Source organism: Myotis yumanensis, unplaced genomic scaffold (genome assembly GCF_028538775.1).
Source record: "Myotis yumanensis isolate MYYU_CA2020_CCGP unplaced genomic scaffold, mMyoYum1.0.hap1 SCAF_5, whole genome shotgun sequence".
NCBI classification, from domain to species: Eukaryota; Metazoa; Chordata; class Mammalia; order Chiroptera; family Vespertilionidae; genus Myotis; species Myotis yumanensis.
Genome location: NW_027223756.1, coordinates 104,628,867 through 104,650,978, shown reverse-complemented (window position 1 = coordinate 104,650,978; position 22,112 = coordinate 104,628,867). Strand labels below are relative to the sequence as shown.

The window sequence follows — 22,112 nt, the reverse complement described above, 5'->3', positions numbered from 1 at the left end:
CGTCCTTTCCTCTGGCCTTCATCACGGCCTAAGATGCCACCATCAATCTCAGTGTGCGGCTCCCCGCTGCCTCTCCAGGTGCCCCAGGTCGCCCCGGCTTCTGTTGGGGTCCTACTTATGGGTTTGACCCCCGCAAGCTCGAATCTTGAACTTTACTTTCTTCTCCAATGGAATCCTTGGGTGTCACAGCTGCAAAGTGGCATTTTATTCTCCACCCCAGAGGCAACTGCGGGAAGAGGGGTCGGGGGCACCTCGCGCATCCCCGGGGGTGTGTGTGGGGGCTCTGTGGGAGCGGGTGCAGCCTGGGGGTGCGGGTGCAGCGGGTGGGGGTGCGGGTGCAGACAGGGGTGCTGCCAGGGGCGGGGGGTGCGGTGGGCGGAGCTCTGTGGAGCGGATCCCGGCAAACAACCCTGCCCCGTGACATCACGGCAGCCAGGTCCCGGCCGGGGCTCCATTAGCTGGAGGACTCGGCGCGGCTGCCAATCACCGCGGAGCCGCCTGAGGGTCGGGGCGGAGGGAGGAGGGACCTCAGCCGCCTGCGCGCACAGCTGGCGGCGGCGCCGAGGCCCCGGGTCCCCGCCTGCGCGTCCTCCCGCTCCCGGAACCCGCTACCCGCTCCAGGCTCCCCGCACCCCGATCCCGGCTCCCGCTCCCCGCACCCCGATCCCGGATCCCCGCACCCCGATCCCAGCTCCCCGCTCTCCGCTCCCGGCTCCCAGCTCCCCGCTTTCGGCTGCAGCCCTGCGCCGTCCGTCCGGGGAGGGAGCTGCGTTGGCCCGGAGCGTGGAGCGCGGAGCCGGATCTGCGTCCTCCAGCGGCTGCGCGCTCGGGAGGGACGCGGGCGCATCGGGAGGAGCGGCGGCGGCGGGAGTTCAGGCGTCAGCGCTGGAGCCACCGGGTCCCCGAGCCCCGCGCCCCGAGCCCCGAGCCCCGGAGGCGGCGAGGAGGCAGCAGGAGTCGGGGCGCCGCCACAGCTCGAGCCCCGCGGCCTCTGCACCGGACCGCTCGCCCCCGGACCGCCCCGGACCGCTCGCCCCCGACTGGGCATCCGCTGCGCTCGGGCCGCGGCGCCGGCTGCCTCCCAGGTGAGTCCCGGCTGCGGGTCGGAGCCCGGGCCGTGCAGACGGTGAGCGCCGCTGAGCTCCGTGTGCTGACTGCGAGCGGGATAAAGTTTGATTTGGGGAGATTCATGCAGAAGAGGCGCGGGGGTCAGCCCTTCCCGCCCCCTCTCCCCGGTGCGCGCACCCCCGCTTTGCAGAAGTTCTATTTGCACGAGAAAAGGAACCTGCAGCCCTGCCCCCCCCCCCAAAAAGGAGGATTTGTAATGTGTTAAACTGTTGCCAGACATTTGCATAATAATCGCCTCTTTGGGTAGCGATGTGGGCCTCTTCCGGTGCAAATGGCCCCTGTTACCAGCTGAGCCCCCCCAGCGCGGGCTGTGGAGGGCCTGAGAGGTGTCCCTGGACCGGGGTGGGGGGTTCTGATCCTGATCCCGGGTGGGCTCCGGGCTCCGGGCCGGAGACGCACGGGCATGCTGTGCTCCCAGGGTCTGTCTTAGGGGCGCCTGTCACACGCGTGTGACACGAGGAGGTGCTGCCACCGATCCCTTTTGCAGAAAGAGATCCTTCCTCCCGGGTCCTGCAAGGAAAAATAGATAGATTCCCGCCACCATGCATGTCTTTCTCGCAGGGCAGACTCCCAGGAGGACAGACAAATGCTGAGCCTGTGGACGCGCCTCCCAACCCCTCAGGCGCAGACTGAGCGGGGAACCAGGGCCTTATGTAAATAGGGCTTTGGGGGCCCCTGGAATGAATGTCTGTTAGAGGAAGCTCCGGGAAAGGGGACCCCTAGGCCCCCGTTTTTCTGTTCCTCTGTCCTGCTGAATGGGGCTGCTTTGGGGATTATTGTCAGAGTGTTGTCAGGGATGGTCTGTGTTGTGTGTGAGCCCTCACGCAGCTCGGAGGAACTTTCAGGGGTTAACGCTTCACCCCGTCTTCCTCAAACCCATGTGTCTTGCTCTCCTGGGATCTCCTATCAGAACATGTCTCATCTACTCGGGAATCTAAACGGGGTGCAAAGCAAATAGCAGGCAAACACGCTGGCGTGCTCTCCTGGTGGTTTTGGGTGTTTTTGTTTGGCTTTATCGTCAACTTTATGGTTCAAGTCCTGGGAGTTGGGTTTCTTGCCACAAAAGGAATTGGATGAGGAAAAAAAGTTACTGTCGGTGGTTGAATTTCTTTAAAACTATGGTGTAATGATCTCTCCCCCCCCCCCCCCCCCCCCCCCCCGCCACACACACACATAGAGATTTAAAATGTATGGGGTTTTTTAAAAAAATACCAAAGGAATACTTTTCATTTATTCTGTTAAAAAGATGCCAGCCGGGCACATCCAGGTGCCCAGGAGGCGCTGTGTGCGGGCTGGTATTTTCGTGAATAAATGTGGAGAGTCAGAAGCACAGTGAGGACACAGCAGGTCTGGGCTGAACTCCTCAGCAGAAGTCCCCAGAGAGAGGGGGGGATGCGGGGTGGGGGATGCGGGAGGGGGGTAAAGGGTGGGGGCCGGCGCTCCATCCTCCTCAGTGCAGGCAGGACCCTAACAGGCTGAGCACCTGCTGCTGACAGTGGGGACAGTTCACAGGGAGGACCCTCTGCGCCTTCACCTGTGGTGGCCCCTGTCGCAGGCACCTGCCCTGACAGACCCCTTGAGAAGCTCACCAGGGAGGTTTTGGGGAATTAAATGGTAAACGGAATAGTCTTTTTTTTTTTTTAACTCTCTCTTGATGGCTCTTGGTGGGCAGTGAGATTGACGCTGAGAAGATAGCGGGGCTAATTTGGCGTGTGAGTGGCTTATCGCCGGTGACGGGAAGCCAGGCTCGCAGGGGAGGTAATGCGACTTGGAAACTCAGAGCATTCTCGAAAAAGGGGCATTTCATAAGGGTTTTACTGTTCAGCTTCCTTTCGGGAAGCCCGCAAACGCATATGAACTGCGTGTGTTTTCTGCCAGCTGGACTTATTATCTAAGAGGTGTGTCCATGTAAATGATTGTTTCCCTCAAGACCAACAGGAAGTAAACGGAGATGATTTCCTATATACACACATAAAATCATAATTTGAAGATTCTATATTTGACAAACACGCTTATACATGTATGTATATGCACATGTGCATGTGCATGTATATAGTCACCTCATGATCCTTTCTATTGTATCTGAGTGTTCAGACTGTTAGGCTCAGCCTTTCTCGCCCGCGGAAAAATTCTGTAATTGGATTTGAAAGGAACTTAGACTCAGTTCAAATCTCAGTGCCGCCCTTGCATCTTAAAGAGGCCCCGTCGGTGTCGCTCACCCAGGAAGCCGGTCACCCCAGCAGCTCTGATGTGGACATGGTCCCCGTGAGCATCCTGTTTGAGCAGAAAAGGTGTCAGTGAGGGTAAAACCCAAAGATGGGACTTCCTGTGCTCGTGGAGGAGCCGTGATCTGGGGGAAGAACAGCGAGGCCTTAGCCTGCCTCCTGCCAAGCAAAGGACGCAAGCGGAGCGGCCTCCCGGGTCTGGGGAGCAGCCGGAGACATATGATGCCGGTGGACCTCAGCCGTGGCTGGGCCGTGGTGGGGCCGTGGTGGGGCCGTGGTGGGGCCGTGGTGGGGCCGTGGTGGGGCTGTGGTGGGGCTGTGGTGGGGCCGTGGTGGGGCCGTGGTGGGGCTGCGGGGTAGCCGTGGTGGGGCTGTGGTGGGGCCGTGGTGGGGCCGTGGTGGGGCTGTGGTGGGGCCATGGTGGGGCTGTGGGGTAGCCGTGGTGGGGCTGCGGGGTAGCCATGGTTGGGCCGTGGCGGGGCCATGGTGGGGTCATGGTGGGGCTGTGGGGTAGCCGTGGTGGGGCTGTGGTGGGGCCATGGTGGGGCTGTGGGGTAGCCGTGGTTGGGCTGTGGTGGGGCCGTGATGGGGCCGTGGTGGGGCTGTGGGGTAGCCGTGGTGGGGCTGTGGGGTGGCCGTGGCGAGGCCCCGACGGGGCCGTGGTGGAGGCCATGATGGGGACCGTGGCGGGGCCGTGGCAGGACCAGGGGGAGACCTGTGCTTGAAGGCCACGCCTCTCCAGGCTGGAACCCGATAGCACCGGTGCTCGCCGTCTAACCTGCAGTGGGGCGGTTGCCCTGACACATGCGTGGGCCCTTCCAGAACCAGCCTGCTTTCCGAGGGCTCAGTGCTCAGGTGAGAGAGTCCTCTCCTGTGAAGCATCGCTCTAAGGAAACCGCCTGCAAGCCCCGGGAGCCTCCTGGGGGGCGGGTGTCCCCGAGAGCAGAGGACCTGGATTGAGAGCAGAGGACCCGGGATGAGAGCAGCGGGGGCAGAACCACCACGCGGTCCCCACACCCAGGGCCTCGTGCAAGGCCGGGCAGCGGCCCCTGGTGAACGGGTTCCCAGGAGAGACACCAGCACCCACCTGGGCTGCAGGGCGGCAGAGGAGAGGGTTAGGCTCCTGCTCTGGGCTCCAGGCCAGGGGGAGGGTCCCCCACTTCTGCCACTCAGTGAAGTCTGGGCAGTAAGAGGTTGGGCAGGTGTCAGACGGCGCTCCTGCCTCCAGCCATGGGTGGCTGTCCCCTCCTCGCAGCCATGGGTGGCTGTCCCCTCCCAGCAGCCATGGGTGGCTGTCCCCTCCTCCCTCAGCCCCTGGGTGGGCTCAGCCGCCCCCACGGAGTGTTGCCTGCACCCGGGCAGTGTGGGCAGCGCCCCGAGGTCTGGGGTGTGGCCTGCAGAGCTTCCTCCCGGGGGCCCTGTCTCCGAGCTTCGTCTCAGCCTCCTCAGGAAGGTTCCTGAAGAACAGATTGAATTGACAGCGGATTTTCCCAAACCCCAAACAGTCTGATGATGGAATCCGGACAGCAGTGGCTCCTGGAATTTCAAAGCCAATAGGTTTTTAAAATGTGCACAGCAGCCGCTGCCCGTCCCCACAGGGGGGTTTGCCTGGGCGCCCAGTGTTTGACCCTCGCCTTCCTGCATGTGTCTGTGTCCCGGTGTCCACACAACCAGGCCATGAAGAAGGTCATAGCACAGCCCCCGCAGATGACAGCCCACATGGGCTTCCCGGGACGCCGGGGGCGTCTGCGTAGAAAGGCTGTGTTAGGAAGGTTTCCTTAAGAGGCACACTTCAGGTCCTTCGTGAATACTAAATGGATATCATGGTTAATTAATTAGAATTATGGAAATGTAGGAGGAGAAAGTGAAGGGTGAAGAAACGACGTTTAAGTGCTTGAAGCTTCATTTCGTGACGTGCCGAGGGCATCTGAGAAAACAAACACGGTCCCTCCTGACCCGGAGGCTCGCGGCTCTGCACCCGACTCAGAGCCGCACTTTCTAGAAACGATTGTTTTCAATAGTTGAAGGGTTTGATGGAGAAGGCGGCTTTCAGCAAGCTGATACACACACACACTCACGGATACACACACAGATACACACAGACACACACATACATGGATACACACACGGATACACACACGGACACACACAGACACACACACAGACACACACAATACACAGGCACATAGACACACAAGACACATGCACACACACATACACAGACACACACAGACACTCAATACACACACACACACACTGACACACACACATTCTTCTTTTCCCAAAATTAAAAGAAAAAATCCCCGTGTGGACACGCAGCCGCAGAGGAGCCTGGGCGGCCTTGTGTACACAGGGAGCTCCCCACAGAAGCCTGCGCTGCGGCTGGTGTTTAAGGAGAGCCCTTGGGAGTGGAGGGTCACCAGGTTCCACGGTTCCAGCCAGAAGCTGAGAGTCACCAGGCTCCGCAGTTCCAGCCAGAAGCAAGGGGGCAACACTTCCGGCTGCTCTCTCCTCTCCTCCTTTCCCTCCTTCTCCCCTTCCCTTCCCGTCCTTTCTCCTTCCTCATCACGCTCCTCCCTCCCTCCCTCACTTCTTTTCTTCTTTTTGTATTTATTTCTCCCCCCTCCCTCCCTCCTTCCCGCCTGCTTTCCTCTCCCCCTGCCCCCCAGCGGCCACCCTGTCCTCAGCGACTCACACAGGGCCTGGGGGAGCGGGGACGTGGGGGGAAATGCACGGGGCGCGTGGTGCTCGCACTCAGCCTCAGGCTGGAGAAGCAGCAACGTCCACCTCAACGTGTGGGCTCCCCCTGGGGGCTCCCAGGAACTCCCTGCGCTGGGGGGACCCCGCTCCCAGCCGAGCCTGTCCCCTTCCCGGCTGAGGAGGCTTCTTTCGTGCGGCCCCGTGTTAGTGGACAGGGGTGCCTTCTGCACATGAGGATGCGTCGCGGGGCCATGTCCGAGTCAGGACTCTGCTGTCGATGCTGGTCCACAGCTTGTCACGTTGCATCAGACATCCGGGCACTGAGCTCCGTCCAGCCCACGGCAGGCCCCCGCCTCGGGGGTAAATGCAGCCACACCAGCGCACATCCACGAGGGGACACAGATGCGGCCTGTCCACGCGCCTGTGGACACGTCCGAGGACCCGCTGCGCCATTTCCCCGGGGGGCCGTAAGTAATCGGATCCGGCGTCACCTGAGCCACCCGGCCTTCTGCCACGAGCTCCATCAGTGCCACCCAGGCCCCACGCACAGGGCACGTGGAGATAAATAGGCAATCACTTGAAAGGTACACTTACGGGCAGCATCTCACAGGATGGAAACCACACCTGTGAGTTCCGTTCAAGGGTGAGGGCTCCTGACGCCCCGTCCATGAGACCTTTTCCTCGGAACCGGGAGTTTTCGCAACAAAAACAAAGCGCAGAGTGGTCACGGGGTCAAGCCCAGGTCAGGACCTGCGTTGCCCTCCGTCCGTCGGAGAGATTGCCCTCGTTAACCCAAGAAAAGGGCTTTCACGTGGGTGTGATCATGTTCGTCGTGATGCTGATGATGAATATCCTGTCCACATTGTAGAACGTGCCGGCCCCATGAGGGAGCGAGGTGAGCCCAGCCGCTCTCGGGAGGCCCTGACGTGCAAGGACAATGCCCCCGTGAGGACGTCACCGTCCCCGGCTCAGGGGGGCAAGTGACAGCCAGGGAGAGGGCCAGGGAATGCTGTCCGGAGAAACTGACACTCGGAAAACCCATTTACAAGTTGCATTCCATGACCTATGAACCAGGAGGTCACTGTTCGATTCCCCGTCAGGGCATAGGCTCAGGTTGCGGGCTCCACCCCCAGTGTGGGGCGTGCAGGAGGCAGCTGATCCGTGATTCTCTCTCATCATTGATGTTTCTCTCTCCCTTTCCCTGCCTCTCTGAAGTCAATAAAAATATATATTTTAAAGTTGCATTCTGTGATGAGAACATCCCTTCATCGCATGGGAGACGGGACAAGGAGCAGCGGCCGCTTGTAAAATGCGAGGCGATGAGCTGCACGTGGCCCCGCCCCCTCACTGTTGCCCTCCATCGGGGGAGCTGTGGGGTGTGGGGAAGGACCCCCTGCTTCCCTACTTTCTGTGGGGAGCAGGAAGTCCAGTCCATTTCAGAAAGTGTAATTTTCCACTTTCCTGCTACTCTTCTTCGCGCTGCGGTGATTAAAATGCGGCATGTGGGTGAATTATCTCCAATTATCACATTTTCCCCCGCACCCTGAGGGTTCATGCTGTGATCGAAACGTACACAGTGGGAGACCTGCCCCCCTGTCTCCCTCTCCCAAACTGAGGGGGTGTCAGACCTAAATCCTAAAGAAGGTCCCCCCAGGTGGCTGGAGCAACGGCTGTAAGATAAGGGAGCTGCCGAGGGTCCATGCCGCGATTCCATTTGCTAAAACACGTTCACAATCACAAAAACACTCACTTCAAACTCCGCAAGAATAAAATGTGATAAGGGTTGTCCTGGTCGGTGTGGCTCAGTGGATAGAGCGTCGGCCTATGGACCGAAGGGTCCCAGGTTCGATTCCGGTCAAGGGCACGGACCTCGGTGGCAGGCTCCTCCCCAGCCTGGGCCCTGGTCCAGCTCATGCAGGAGGCAACCCATCGATGAGTTTCTCTCACGCCGATGTTTCTCTCTGCCTTTCCCTCGCCCTCCCACTCTCTAAAAATCAATGGGAAAATATCCTTGAATGAGGTTTTTTTAAAAATATCGTAGGATAAGGCAGTGCTAATCATACCAAGTGGTGGGTAGGTTCTCAGCCTCCAGGAGGCAGGGCTGGTAACCGCTCAGCACAGGTCCGGCCCGAGCGCCTGCCTCACACTCCTGGGCCCCTCCAGCCCAGCTTCCCTGACCGTCCTGTGGCCCAGGTCCCGCTCTGCTCTCACAGTTGAGGCGAGTCCCTCCTACCCTCCGGGGTGGCTCCTGGGGATGTGACCACACCTTAGTGCCCCGGTGCAGCCAGGGATGTGACGGCAGGAGGCTGAGCGGATAATTGACCTACAGGCCAAGGGCAGCTGGCTGATCAATGTGATGTGCAAGGGGACATGGGGAGGCACGTCCTATGAGCAGCCGTGGAAGGAGCGATGGTGTTTTAAAGAGACTGGGGGACCAGGATAGTCACCTTTCCATGTGGCAGGAGTTTCCATGAAAAGTGCATTTGTTCATGCGATGGGCTACCAGTGGACGAACGTCTGAAAGAGACTGGATGGATAGCGGATGTTTCTATGCAGCATCAGGAAAAATAGTGCACTCTAACGATGAATGAGATTCCAGTCCGTTGGAGCAGCTGCCGTGGGCCAGAGCTGCTTTTCCAGAAGTTCCTGCCTCGGGGAGGAGTCCATGGGATCACCGGGGTTTCCCGCGTCTTTCACTGACAGGCGTGAGAGTGGCCGCTGCCCACCAGGCCCAGTCCTCCCCGCAAATTCAGGTCGATGACGACCGGGCGAGAGCACCGAGCAGGACTGCGTCCATCTGATGTGGAAGCGACTTTTCATCCAAGGGTCATTGTGCAAGGTCTGCTCTCTCAAAGATCATGCAGCGATGAATACCTTAAGCAGATCGACTTTTTTAAAATTTACACATATCGGTGTCACCCCTCACTTGAGCCTGTCCAGGAAGGAATACATGCAGGGGAGACGTGGGTGCATCAGAAAGACACCCCGGCTTCCGGGAAGTTCCGCCGACAGGAATCTAGAGACGGTGAGGTGTGAGCCCCGGGCAGGGGCGGGGGGGGGGGGGGGGTGTTCAGTCTCCTTGCAGACGTGAATTGCTGTCCAGGTGGGAGTGAGGCGGCGGAGGCCGGAGGGGAAGCTGGTTTCTCCGAGCTGGACCCTAAGTCGCAGGTGGCCCTCGCTGGGATGGCCCTGGACCACGCTCAGGACCCGCCGTGGCCAGTTAGAGGTAACGATACCTGCTTCACAGAACAGCGGGAAGGCTTGATGTGGCGGTCAAGTTCCCGGTGCAGAGTCGGAGACGGAGCCGTGTTGAATTAGTGGCATGAAGTATGAGCCGCCGGCACCGGGTGGCCTGTGGTGTCACCCTCTGCAGGGCTGAGAGCCACCGAGTGATGGGTATTGACCGGTGCCTGTCGTTCCCCACGAGGCAATCAGCTACACTGCCACCGCGCTGTGTCTCCTGTCCTTGGATCACATCTTTGAATATTAATAACTGTAGCCCAGCCGCCTGGCTCAGTGGCTGAGCGTCGGCCTAGGAACCAGGAGGTCACGGTTCGGTTCCCACTCAGGGCACAGGCCCGGGTTGCAGGCTCGATCCCCCCAGTGTGGGGCGTGCAGGAGGCAGCCGGTCCATGATTCTCTCTCATCATTGACGTTTTGATCTCGCTCTCCCTTCCTCTCTGAAATAAAAAGAACATATGAATATTAATCACTGTAAATCTAATTAAACCATCAAACTTCATCGATCAACATTTTAATCGGGCTCATCACAGTTTCCAAAGTTAACTCACATTCAAGAATCTTCAGGAAAACAGACCCTAAACCATCCTGAGAAGAGGGAAGAACTGTCAGAAGATGGGGGGTGGGGGGGCTCGATTTTTCTGGCCCCTGGAGTGGGGGACACGTGGGAGGAGGAGAAGGCAACGAGGCGAATTTCAGAAAATGAAACCGGATCAAACAAAAGCAGGAACATCACTCAGTGTGCAACTTTCTCTGGTAAAACTCTACAAGGCAGCGCATGTGGCATCTGCATTGGACATTTCCTAGAATTAGCACAACGTTTTGTATGGATGTTTTAAAAGGACGCTAGGTATCGTAATCAATAATTCACTTAGCAAGCCTATTTGTGGAAAACCCTGGGAGATTATGAAAGGTAAAATATTTTGTTGATCTTCAAACTATCTTTGGGGAAAAATGGGGAAATGGGAATAGGGTTTTGCTTTACATGTGGGAATCGTGGAAGCAGGTGGACACAGGGCCGCTACGAAACTTTTCCCAATTGTTCACTTGAAATTTATTGAAGTTTTCTAACTGCCGGCGAGGACGGGTGTTAGGGGGCAGGGTGCACACCTGTGCGATCACACACCTCCACGGCCACACACCTCCATAATCACACACCTCCATGATCACACACCTCTATAATCACACACCTCCATAATCACACATCTCTATAATCACACACCTCCATGACCACACACCTCTATAATCACACACCTCCACGACCACACACCTCCATGATCACACAGCTCCATAATCACACACCTCCATGATCACACACCTCCATGACCACACACCTCCATAATTACACACCTCCACGGCCACACACCTCCATGATCACACACCTCCATGACCACACACCTCCATGATCACACACCTCCATGATCACACACCTCCATGACCACACACCTCCATGACCACACACCTCCACGGCCACACACCTCCATGATCACACAGCTCCATAATCACACACCTCCATGATCACACACCTCCATGACCACACACCTCCATGACCACACACCTCCATAATTACACACCTCCACGGCCACACACCTCCATGATCACACACCTCCATGACCACACACCTCCATGATCACACACCTCCATGGCCACACACCTCCATGACCACACACCTCTATGACCACACACCTCCATGATCACACACCTCCATGATCACACACCTCCATGATCACACACCTCCACGGCCACACACCTCCATGATCACACACCTCCACGGCCACACACCTCCATGACCACACACCTCCATGACCACACACCTCCATGATCACACACCTCCATGACCACACACCTCCATGATCACACACCTCCATGACCACACACCTCCATGACCACACACCTCCATGATCACACACCTCCACGGCCACACACCTCCATGACCACACACCTCTATGACCACACACCTCAGCAAACAGCATAAAACACTCGCCATTCTCACTTCTCCCTCAAGGAAAGGGACTCTTGCTCTTAGAGTGAGAGGTTAATTGATCCACGTACTAGATCTTAGCCTGGCCGGTGTGGCTCAGTGTTTGAACATCGACCTAGGAACCAGAAGATCACAGTTCAATTCCCAGTCAGGGCACAGATCTGGGTTGTGTTCTCCATCCCCAGTGTGGGGTGTGCAGAAGGCAGCCCATCCATGATTCTCTCTGATCATAGATGTTTGTCTCTCTCTCCCCCCCTCTCCCTTCCTCTCTGAAATCAATAAAAAACAATTTTAAAAAACAATAAACAGGTTGGAGAATATAGAAAATGGGATGGATCTGATTGATTATGGACTTTAACTGGGAGCGAAGGGGTGCTGGGCCATGAGATGGAGCGTGAGAAGTTAAAGGAGCTTAGCTTAACGATGTCTCGAGTGTGAAGCCCTGTTGACATTGGGGTGATAGGTGACAAGAGGGAAAAAGATGAGCGGTTGAGATTGGGTAGCAGACTATGTAAAAAATTAAGCATCCGAGAAAATGTAGCTTTATAAAATGAACTTAGAATAGCCTCAAAATGAATAAAGCAAAATTTAAGAATTCAAATAAATAGTCAAAATACCCCACAAAGGAAACTTGTCACGAATTCCAACCTGACACAGACTTCTCCAGAGAATGGTAAACAGAGTGAGACCTGCCGGCCTGGTTGCTTTGGGCTCCCGTCGTAACTGGCAATGACGTTCCCCAAGAATTGATTGAATAACTGAGAGTAATAACCGGATAGTAATAATGAGGAAGGGACAGCCCGGAAAAGGAAGTGATGGGAGATATAATTCAAGAACATAAGGTGCAAACATTCTAAACAGAATAGTTAGAAACCAAACCAGCTATCTACAGAAACAGAATAAAATAGCATGAAAGAGTGGAGAGTAGCTGCTATAGGTTGACTAGTACCTTCTCCCGCCCCCAAAATTTGTCTGTTGCGGTCCTTGTCCTAGTATCTCAGAATGTGAACTTTTTAAAAATAAGATTATTGTAGATGTAACTAGAGGCCCGATGCATGAAATTCGTGCAAGGGGCTCGGCCCTCACAGCAGCGGTGGCTTGCCTCGGTCCTCACAGCCCTGGCTTCATCCAGAAGGACGTTCGGAAGGTCGTTTGGTCTAATCAGCATATTACGCTTATACTGTTATGATTAGCTAAGATGCGGTCACACTGATGAGGTCTACGCCTGTTGAAACCTTTCACTGTGCTCAGCGGAACACGTGGTCGGTGATTAGCAACGTTCTTTCCCCCTGGGGTGGAACTCTCTCTGAAGCTGTTCCTTCTTCTCGCTCTGACGGACACCCACCCTCCTCCAGGACCTGGGGCCTCTGGTCTGAGTTTCAGCTTTTCTCCCAGTTCTCCCGATGGGTCAGGAGGTTGGTTAGATGCCCTTTTGCTCCTCATGGTCATGTCTAGACTACTGTCCATTCTTATTCCATCTTCTGGCCCATTCCATCCACCACTTCTCCTTATAGCAGGCATCAGCTAATTCATGGTGAGCTGCTTCAACCCCACCCTGAAAAATCTTCATTTGTGGTTAATTCACTTACTTTGAAAACGACCAGACATCTCTATAGAAGATCTTCTAACTAAGATCAAAGGGCCCCCATGACTTCCCAATAAATGGAATGTTCTATTATTATAAAACTAGAAGCCTGGTGCACGAAATTCATGCACGGGGGGGGTCCCTCAGCCTGGCCTGCACCCTTTCGAAATCTGGGACCGCTTGGTGGATATTCCTCTTACAGTCCTGGACTGCTGGCTCCTAACCACTCGCCTGCCTGCCTGCCTGATCACCCCTAACTGCCTCTGCCTCAGCCCCCGCTGTGGCAGCTTTGTCGGGAAGGACGTCCGGAATGACGTCCAGAAGGTCATTCGGCTGTTTGGTCTAATTAGCATATTATGCTTTTATTATTATAGATGATCTCTGTATCTCCAGGAATTCTTTGTGCTTTAACCCTAATTTTCTAATACTTTACATCAGTTTGTTCTACTTAAAATATGTCTGCTCTCTCTACCTTTTCCAGATGTTCACTTTCCCATGTTTTAATATATCACTTGCAAACAGCACATACTTGGATTCATGGGAGTTTTGGGTCCATCTGCCAATCTTTGTTTTTTAAAGATAATGTAGTTCATTTAAAGTTAATGGAATGATTGACAAAAAAAGACCTACTTATTTTCTTTTCCATTAGCCCTGCCTTCTCTAGGTTTCTTTTCCTCTCCTTTTTTAATTGAGTATTTTCTTGCATTTCATTTTTTCTCCTCTACTAGTTTTGAAAGTACATATTCTTTATTTGTTCATTAAAAATCAAAATATGTTACCGAAGACTGAAGTCCATCAATATCATGACCTTAATACAGGGTTCTTAGTACATTTTTATTTCTTATACCACCGCTGACTTCTATTGTATTGTTCCTATGAGTTTCAATTAGTCTTTGTTTTTATTTTTACTCTGTTGAGGCTTTATTATTACCTTGCTCTATACTTAAGGTCATTTAGATTAATTCACATTTTTATCAGTTCGTTTATCTTCAGTCTGTTCAGCAATTTCAACACTCTTCCTCTGTTTGAGAAATGTGCAATCTTAGGAGTTTCCACCTCTTAACTTTCGACATCAGCTGCTGATTTCCCTGCCTCTCTGATCGCCAAGTCGTGGACGTGCCAACGAAAAAGGGTCTGATTGGCTGCCTCCCACCCCTGCCCCAGGCTTTGAGGCCAAAGCTCATGAAGTAAAAGGGTCCCTGTAGGTGGGATGTCTCCGTCTGCATCCGCATCCCAGGGGCAGGGCGGCGGCTTGAGGAACTGCCCAGCCCTCGGTGTTGGCAGTGATGATGGCGCAGGGCTTCATCAATGGCCACTTTTTCAAAACCGAGTTTCATGATTTGAGGTGTGAGTGAGTGTATGCGTGCGTGTGTGTGGCCTTACCCATGGTTTGAGCAGAGTGATGGGCCAGATAAGAACTGTGTTTATATTGATTTCTTTTCACTTGCCTTGCTGCTCACATTCCAAGTGTGGTCTGTAACTTACCGTCTTCTTCCGGACTCATGTGTGGTGGATCCTGAGATACTGAGTATGTGGCTTTAGTCCCTAAAACCTACGTAACTTCAACAAATGGCAAATGACTGATTTTCAGAAACTGACTTTGGACAAAAACTCAGCAAGTGAATAGAAATAAATCCTGTTGTTCATTTTTTTTTTTTTTTTGCATTTTACCCAGGATGATTAATTTGAGTCTATTTCATTGCGCATACAACCTCCTAATGACCCATTACCTTTCAAGTCACCTGCGAAGCCGCTACAATGAGCAGGTGTTTTCACTGTTCCCAGGTAAATGATGAACGACAGAGGGAGCACATCACGTTACGAGTCTGAGGTGCAGCTGAACAGCAGTACTTAGTACCCAGAAATCTTCCTTCGCAAATAAATCATATTGACACCCTCAATCGAAACCATGCCCCTAGTTTTGAATTATTTCAAACATAGTTGTTATGTTCTGCATTTCCACATCAGGACTGGGAGATAAATGGGGAGGTGACCTAAATCATGCTGTATGTACGCTTTTTTCTTCGTCGTATGTATTTTGCTTACTTATTTTATGTTCTTGACTCTTAAGATATTAAAAACAGAGTTAATCATTTCAGCAGATTCAAATCCTTAGACAGCATGGCGGTGTTTTTTGAGCAAATGAAATTATTGCATACACATGTCTGCAGAGTAGAGATATGTCCAAGTGAACAGTAACTCTCAGGGAAAGCATATTATTGCATTTACTTCAGGAATACAATAAATGTATCCTCCTTGAATTATAATACATTTACTTCTGTTCCCTTAAAGATTTCGATGTTAACAAATCACCAAAAATTAGCAAAGTATTAAGCAGAGGTGGTACTTCATTTATCCCTTTTCTGGGGCACAACACCGCAAAAGAAGATTTAAATTAAAAAAAAAAAACAGATATAAGGATAAAAAACATACAAGCAGCATTGACTGTTTGTTACCAACCTGAGGAAGAGTAGTGACTGAACACATTGGTGTGGGGTTGAGGTGTCAGTGGGGTTTGGACGGTGTGAACCCTGCTGTGTCTCTGACATCACGGGGGGACCTCGTTCCCCGAGCAGTTAGTGGCCTGTGAGCTGTGCACTCTCGCCCTGGGCACCCGCCTTTGTCTGGGAGCCAGCGGTGGAGAGCAGGTGCTCTGGGCCTATTTTTGCAGTAAAAGCGCCCCCTAGTGTTGAAAAGGCTGGGAAATAGGGAGAGTGTTCAGAAATAACAGAAATAATTCATTTGATAAAAAGCCAGGCTCCTAGGGCCAGTGGTCGGCAAACTCATTAGTCAGCAGACCCAAATATCAACAGTACAATGATTGAAATTTCTTCTGAGAGCCAAATTTTTTAAACTTAAACTCTATAGGTAGGTACATTGTTATTAACTTAATGAGGGTACTCCTAAGCTGGCCTTTGCTAAAAACGTCCTCAATCTGATTGAGGTACGTTCGCTGAGGTCGACCCCTTCCAACTCTCCCATCCACACTCATCTTGTGTACTTGTTTCATCTATCTCCTTTCGTTCATCCTCTCTATATGTCCAGACCATCTCAACATACCTTTCTCAGTCCTCGACACTACATCTTCTTTCACTCCACAACGTTCCCTAAAATTAACTTAATAAACTTTAAAGTCTTAAGTCTTAGCTAAACTATAGGTATGTTGAATAAAACTTGATATCATACTTAATAACAATATTATTTATTGATAAAATTAAATTCCTTACAATTTACGTGCCTCCCCTGCACTGCGTCTCCCGTCGCCCAACCGACCGACACCCCCACTTCTTCTAACGCCACTTCTTCAAAATAGACTCGCCCAGGCCGAAAACCGACTTCTGCACATGGACCACAAAGTTTCAATCGCACTGTACATGTGCGCCCGTATGTGGTATTTTGTGGAAGAGCCACACTCAAGGGGCCAAAGAGCCACATGTGGCTCGCGAGCCGAGGTTTCCTGACCACGTGTCCAGACACGTGTCAGGCTTGATTAACTTTTTTTTGTGACCCGGGTAATAAAAAAAATGTCAACTGGATTGAAAAGAAATTTTTAAAAATAGTTTACCTCTTGTCATTTCAGTTACATTATTTTTATGATTGTTTTGGGTATTTTAAAACTTGAGGGAAGCCGAATTAGTTACAACACTTTATCTTCCAATATTCTTATTGCTTTGCTTTTATTATAAGGATTAGCTCCAAATATTGTTTTAATTGTTACAGAAGGAGAGAGCATAATTTGGAAGCGAGGCCACTCCCCGGGCTGGGGTGACTGTGTGGGTCCTGGGGAGCCAGCTTCCGTGGCTGGTGAGAAACATGCCCTCCTCTGACATGCAAGCCCCACGCCTGAGTAAAGGTTCCTTAGAAAAAAATCTACAAAATAACATGAGTAGAAAGTGAGTGACCCAGTTAGAAAGAACAACCTGTTGACCACTGTCGTCGTAACATTACAGTCCGAGACTAAGTCAGTTCTGGGCCGAAGGTAGCGGCGCTGACACATCCACGTTTCTCCAGGCGTCCCCGTCTGTGGGTGCGGCTTGGGTCTGGGTGGAACAGCCGCGTGACACTGGCTCTTCCTCTCATGCGCACTGTGCCCTCCGTGCCCTTCGGGGTCCCGTCTGCGGGTGCTCGTTGGTAGGTCGGGCTGGCTGCCCCCTGCCCCCGGCTCCCTGCCCAGCAAGCAGTGACGGTGCCTGGCGGCCCTGCTGCAGGCGTGGTCGTGGGCACACAGGTGTGCATCCGGCGGCGCCTGCTGCATCCGAGCGGCAGGTGCACCGGGGTCTGGAGCAGATGCTGAAACCGGCGCAGGCAGGTGGGGGGAGGTGTGCCCGCCTCTCCAAGGAGGCCCAGGTGAGCGGGGACGCCAGGCCCATCTCACAGGCAGGTGGGGGGAGGTGTGCCCGCCCCTTCCAGGAGGCCCAGGTGAGCGGGGACGCCAGGCCCGTCTCACAGGCAGGCGGGGGGAGGTGTGAGCGGGGTGCCAGGACCTCTCTCACAGGCAGACGGAACTTCCACTCTGAGGGATCCAGACACTTTTTACTCCAATTATATTTTCAGTGGCAGATAAACATGCCTGTGGTGTTTTAAAGAGTCATGTGCACGTGTGTCATACCTCCCGACAGGTTTAGACTCGTCAGGAACGGTGGAGGCCAGATGATGCCCACGTTCTAAGGAAACAGAGATGTTCTTGTGCAACCGATTTTCAGATTCTTAAACCCTCGGCCTGGAAGTCTGAGGTCCCTGTTCCAATAAAAGGACTACGCTCATGGTGATGGCCCCATCCGTTCACCTGACTCGGGGGGGGCGGGGGGGGGGGGGTTACGAAGGTTCTCTGTGTGCCTGTCTCACTCAGTCGGGTTGCGCTTGGGCGAAGGGGAAATTGCTTAGTGTGGAAAGAGACACAATATACAGACTGGACTGTGGACACATAAATCAGCGAAATAAAAATGTAAGCGAGGCACAAAAATAGGTCTGACCACATCTTCCGACGCGTCGAGGAGGGGAGAGGACCAGGGCTCCGTGACTGGGGACGGCTGACTCACAAGATGACAGAGGTTGCAGGCGCTGGCTGGGCGGCCCGCTTTCCCGGGAACACACGGGTGGGCCGCCCCTGACAGGCAACGCGTGTTGAAATATTGCAACTCCCAGAGCAGCTCCGGGTCACCTCTAGAGTTTTCCATGGTTTGGTGACCCCTCGAACTTGGAATATCTGAATTTTTAAAACTGAAATGAGACTTGCTGATGTGGGAGTGAAATTACTTAATCCGCCCAGTTGCTGGGACTTGTTCATCTGACTTCACCCTGGTTTCCCCCCGGGGGACGGGACCCTGGGCCCAGCTCACAGGCACTAGCCGACTGTCCGCCCCTCTCCTGGCCCCTCCGTCCCCGTGTCCGCTAAGGGCACCGGGGCTGACGCCGCAGGACGGGGGGCAGGAGGCCGCTCCTTGTCGGGAAGCAGCCGCCTGGGGCCACGCGGGTGAAGGTCCCTTTCTTTTCTGTTGCAGCTGAACTCCAGCAGCGACCCGTGTCCCCTCAGACCCCGGGGACAGAAGCGGCTGCGGTGCGTCCACGGGGACTTCACCCTCGATCTCCGCTGGCGTCTCTGGTTCCAAAGACGGGCACTGCCTGCTGAGTCCTCTGCGGCCTGGACCCTCAGGGGAGGGGCTCCGGCCCGTGTTCCAGAGGCTCTACAAACACCTGGGAAATGAGTCCAAGAACCATTGCAACGGAGCGGCCAGGCCCTCAGGACTGCCCGTGAGCTCGTCCGGAGGGAGCGCGGGATCCAGGCCACACTTACCCGGAGGCTGGAAGTAAGAAAGAAAAAGGAAACCGACGGTGAGGACGAGGGGGGCCGCTGAGGGTCACACGGCCAACATTTGAAGACAGAGTGTCCCCCAAAATAATGAGGAGGCCCCCCCATCCACATATAACAGTAGGCCTGTTAGGGCACCCTTCCCTCCATCTCAGCCCTTCCCATCGGGGCACCTCCACCCTTCCCTCCATCTCAGCCCCTCCCCCCTCCCATGGGGGCACCTCCACCCTTCCCTCCATATCATCCCCTCCCCTTCCCATGAGGGCACCTCCACCTTCCCCTCCATCTCAGCCCCTCCCCTTCCCGTGGGGGCACCATCCATCCTTAGCTCCATCTCAGCCCTTCCCTTCCCATAGGATGGGGGTGGGGCTGAGAGTCCAAGCTTCCCGGGGACCAGCCCCACCTGGGCCCCACCAGGCGTGGCTCCTGGGAACAGAGGACATGGCTCTCACCCGGAAATTCTGAAGGTTTGGGAGTCTGTGACAGGAACTGGGAGCAGATATATATATAAACTAGAGGCCCGGTGCATGGAAATCGTGCACTGGGGCGGTGGGGGGGGGGGGCCCTCAGCCCGGCCTGCGCCCTCTTACAGTCCGGGAGCCCTCGGGGGATGTCCGACTGCCACTGAGGCAGGAGAGGCTTCCACCACCGCTACTACACTCACCAGCTGAGAGCCCGGCTTCTGGCTGAGTGGCACTCCCTGTGGGAGCGCACTGACCACGGGGGGCAGCTCCTGCATTGAGTGTCTGCCCCCTGGTGGTCAGTGCGCTTCATAGCAACCAGTCGTTTTGCTGTTCGGTTAACTTGCATATTAGCCTTTAATTATATAGGATTATTCTGTCGAGTTCTACAGTAAGTGGCTCAGACACATCAGAGACTGCATCTCGCTGGCGCAGACAGTGCCGACCCATCTCTTACCTCAGGCACAGAACAGAAGTAAATCTCCTTGTGCCCATTTTATACTCTTCCAGACGCCTCCCCTCCACCGGCTAAGTTTTGTTAGGGAAGCGGAAATTGGAGGATTGGATGGAAGAAATAACTCCTTAGATTAACACACACACACACACACACACATTCAAACCCGCTATCTACAATGGTAATAATATGGTTATATCATTCTAACTCTGAACATATTAATGTTAAATAAATGTCACATTTAAATTTTATTTATTCTTTTGGTTGACAGATTCCAATCCCATATGCTTTTTTATTACCCTGTGCTGTTCTAATATGCAAAACTGACATCTAATCCTTTGTATATTCAAACATAAAAGTCACATTTTTGATGTCAGATTAGATAAGGACCTAGCAAAGTATTAACTTGTCAGGCACTGTTTCTTTTCAAACTCTTGATTGAATTTATTTTTGAAATACCAAGCAAACCCACAGCAGGTGGACTGGACAGACTGCTGCTCCTTTGGGTCCCTGTAGGGTGGGGCCGTGCAGGGTGGGGACAGGTGGGCACAGTGCAGGGGGGGCCAGGTGGGCACAGGGAAGGGGGGGCAGGTGGGCACAGTGTGGGCGGGCCAGGTGGGCACAGTGTGGGGGGGCCAGGTGGGCACAGTGTGGGAGGGAGAGCCAGGTGGGGATGGTCTCATGTTTGTTTAAATGGAATTTTAAATCCAATACATGAGCTAGGAAAAGTGCAGCAATGCCTATAATATAAGACAAAATATATACATAAAACAAATAGGCTTCTGCCTTCCTGAGAATATGAAAGAAATCCACCGTATTCTAAGTGGTAAAATCTCGACTGCACACAGCAGGCTCCTCGTGTTTCAGCGCCGCAGCTGCCCTGACATGATCTGGGGCCTGCGTGCTACGTAGCTGTCAGCCTGCGTGGCACATACATGTTTCTTCTGATTGTCCCGGTCACTGCGTTGCTCCCTTTTCCAGGTAGTGCTTGACGGACCGGGCCACCATCTTCGGTTGGACTCTCTCCAGCTCCTGCCCCGGCCCCACCTCCCAGCTTGCCCCGCGGGACCCCTCCAGCCCTCACATGCTCTGCGATGGTTACATGAACTCGCGGGCAGCGGCACGCACACCCTCTCCGGCTGTGCCCACGATGGCCCGTTAGGGGAGACGCTGGGAAAAGCTTCCCGGGGGGACCACAGACCATGAACCTCCTCCTGAGGCTGCGGAGGAGCTTCCGCGCCCTCATCGCGCTCCTGGCCGCCTTCTGCCTGGCCAGCATCGCCTTCTCCGCCTACTTCCTCTACGCGGGCTCCCGGCAGGAGGTGGTGCTCCTGGAAGCCACCGCCAAGGCCGAGTGCGCCGACCTCAGGCTCCTGCCCTTGCGGGCCGCGGAGCCCCGGACAGCCAGGCCCATGGACACGTCGCGCACGGACCCCACGGTGCTGCTGCTGGTGGAGAGCCAGTACTCCCAGCTGGGCCAGGACATCGCCGCCATCCTGGAGTCCGGCCGCTTCGCCTACCACATGGTCATCGCGCCGGGCAAGGGGGACATCCCGCCGCTGACCGAGGGCGGCCGGGGCAAGTACGTCCTGGTCATCTACGAGAACGTCCTCAAGTACGCAGGCATGGACGCGTGGAACCGCGAGCTGCTGGAGAAGTACTGCGTGGAGTACAGCGTGGGCATCATCGGCTTCCACAAGGCCACGGAGAACAGCCCGCCCGGCGCGCCGCTGCGGGGCCTGCCGCTCAGCCTCCTGAACAACCTGGCGCTGCGGGACTGCCTGGTGGACCCGCGCGCCCCGCTGCTGCGCCTCACCCGGGCGCCCCGCGTGCAGCAGGGCCCGCTGCCCGGCCGGGACTGGACGGCCTTCCGCTCCAACCACTCCACCTACCAGCCCGTGCTGCTGGCCGCGCCGCAGGGCGGGGAGGGCCCCCCGGCCGCGCCCGGCGCCCCGCTCCACGCCACGGTGGTCCAGGACCTGGGGCTGCACGACGGCATCCGGCGGGTGCTCTTCGGCAACAACCTGAGCTTCTGGCTGCACAAGCTCATCTTCGTGGACGCCGTGTCCTTCCTGTCGGGGCGGCGGCTGAGCCTGTCCCTGGACAGGTACCTGCTGGTGGACATCGACGACATCTTCGTGGGGAAGGAGGGCACGCGGATGAACGTCAGAGACGTGAAGGTAAGCGCGCTGGTCCTTAGCGTCGTCACTTCCGTTTCTCTAACTCCGTCCAGGCAAAGTGTGATGTGAATTCTTTAGGCTCCTCGTCACCCGGGAAGGTTAAGGCGCAGCAGGTTTGAAATAAACGAGTCATTTAGCAAAATCTTGAGCTAAGGTTCACGTAGAAACAGTCAAACCCGTAAAGAATGTGTGTGAGTTGATTTGAGCCAAACAGTCGGCAGTTGATGGGAAGCAGAATCTCAAGGGATTGGGATAATTTTCCGGAGAACAGCGGCTTTCACCTTGTTTAATACATGACAATCGAAGTAGGAGATGTAGGTGGGTCACATGAAATCCATTGGTGATAGAC

General features: G+C 54.6%; 1 protein-coding gene across 4 annotated transcripts in view; it reads left to right on the top strand.

The window, feature by feature from the left end:
* The first annotated feature begins 532 nt into the window (after window positions 1-532).
* NDST4 (N-deacetylase and N-sulfotransferase 4) overlaps window positions 533-22,112 on the top strand; it is a 169,811-nt gene continuing 148,231 nt past the window's right edge. For all 4 annotated transcript variants that reach the window (XM_070416889.1, XM_070416888.1, XM_070416886.1 and 1 more), the window contains exons 1-3: window positions 533-1,085; window positions 18,361-18,691; window positions 20,565-21,763. In XM_070416889.1, the coding sequence (XP_070272990.1) occupies window positions 20,786-21,763 (978 nt within the window). In that variant the 5' untranslated portion in view covers window positions 533-1,085; window positions 18,361-18,691; window positions 20,565-20,785. The remainder of the gene's footprint in view (window positions 1,086-18,360; window positions 18,692-20,564; window positions 21,764-22,112) is intronic.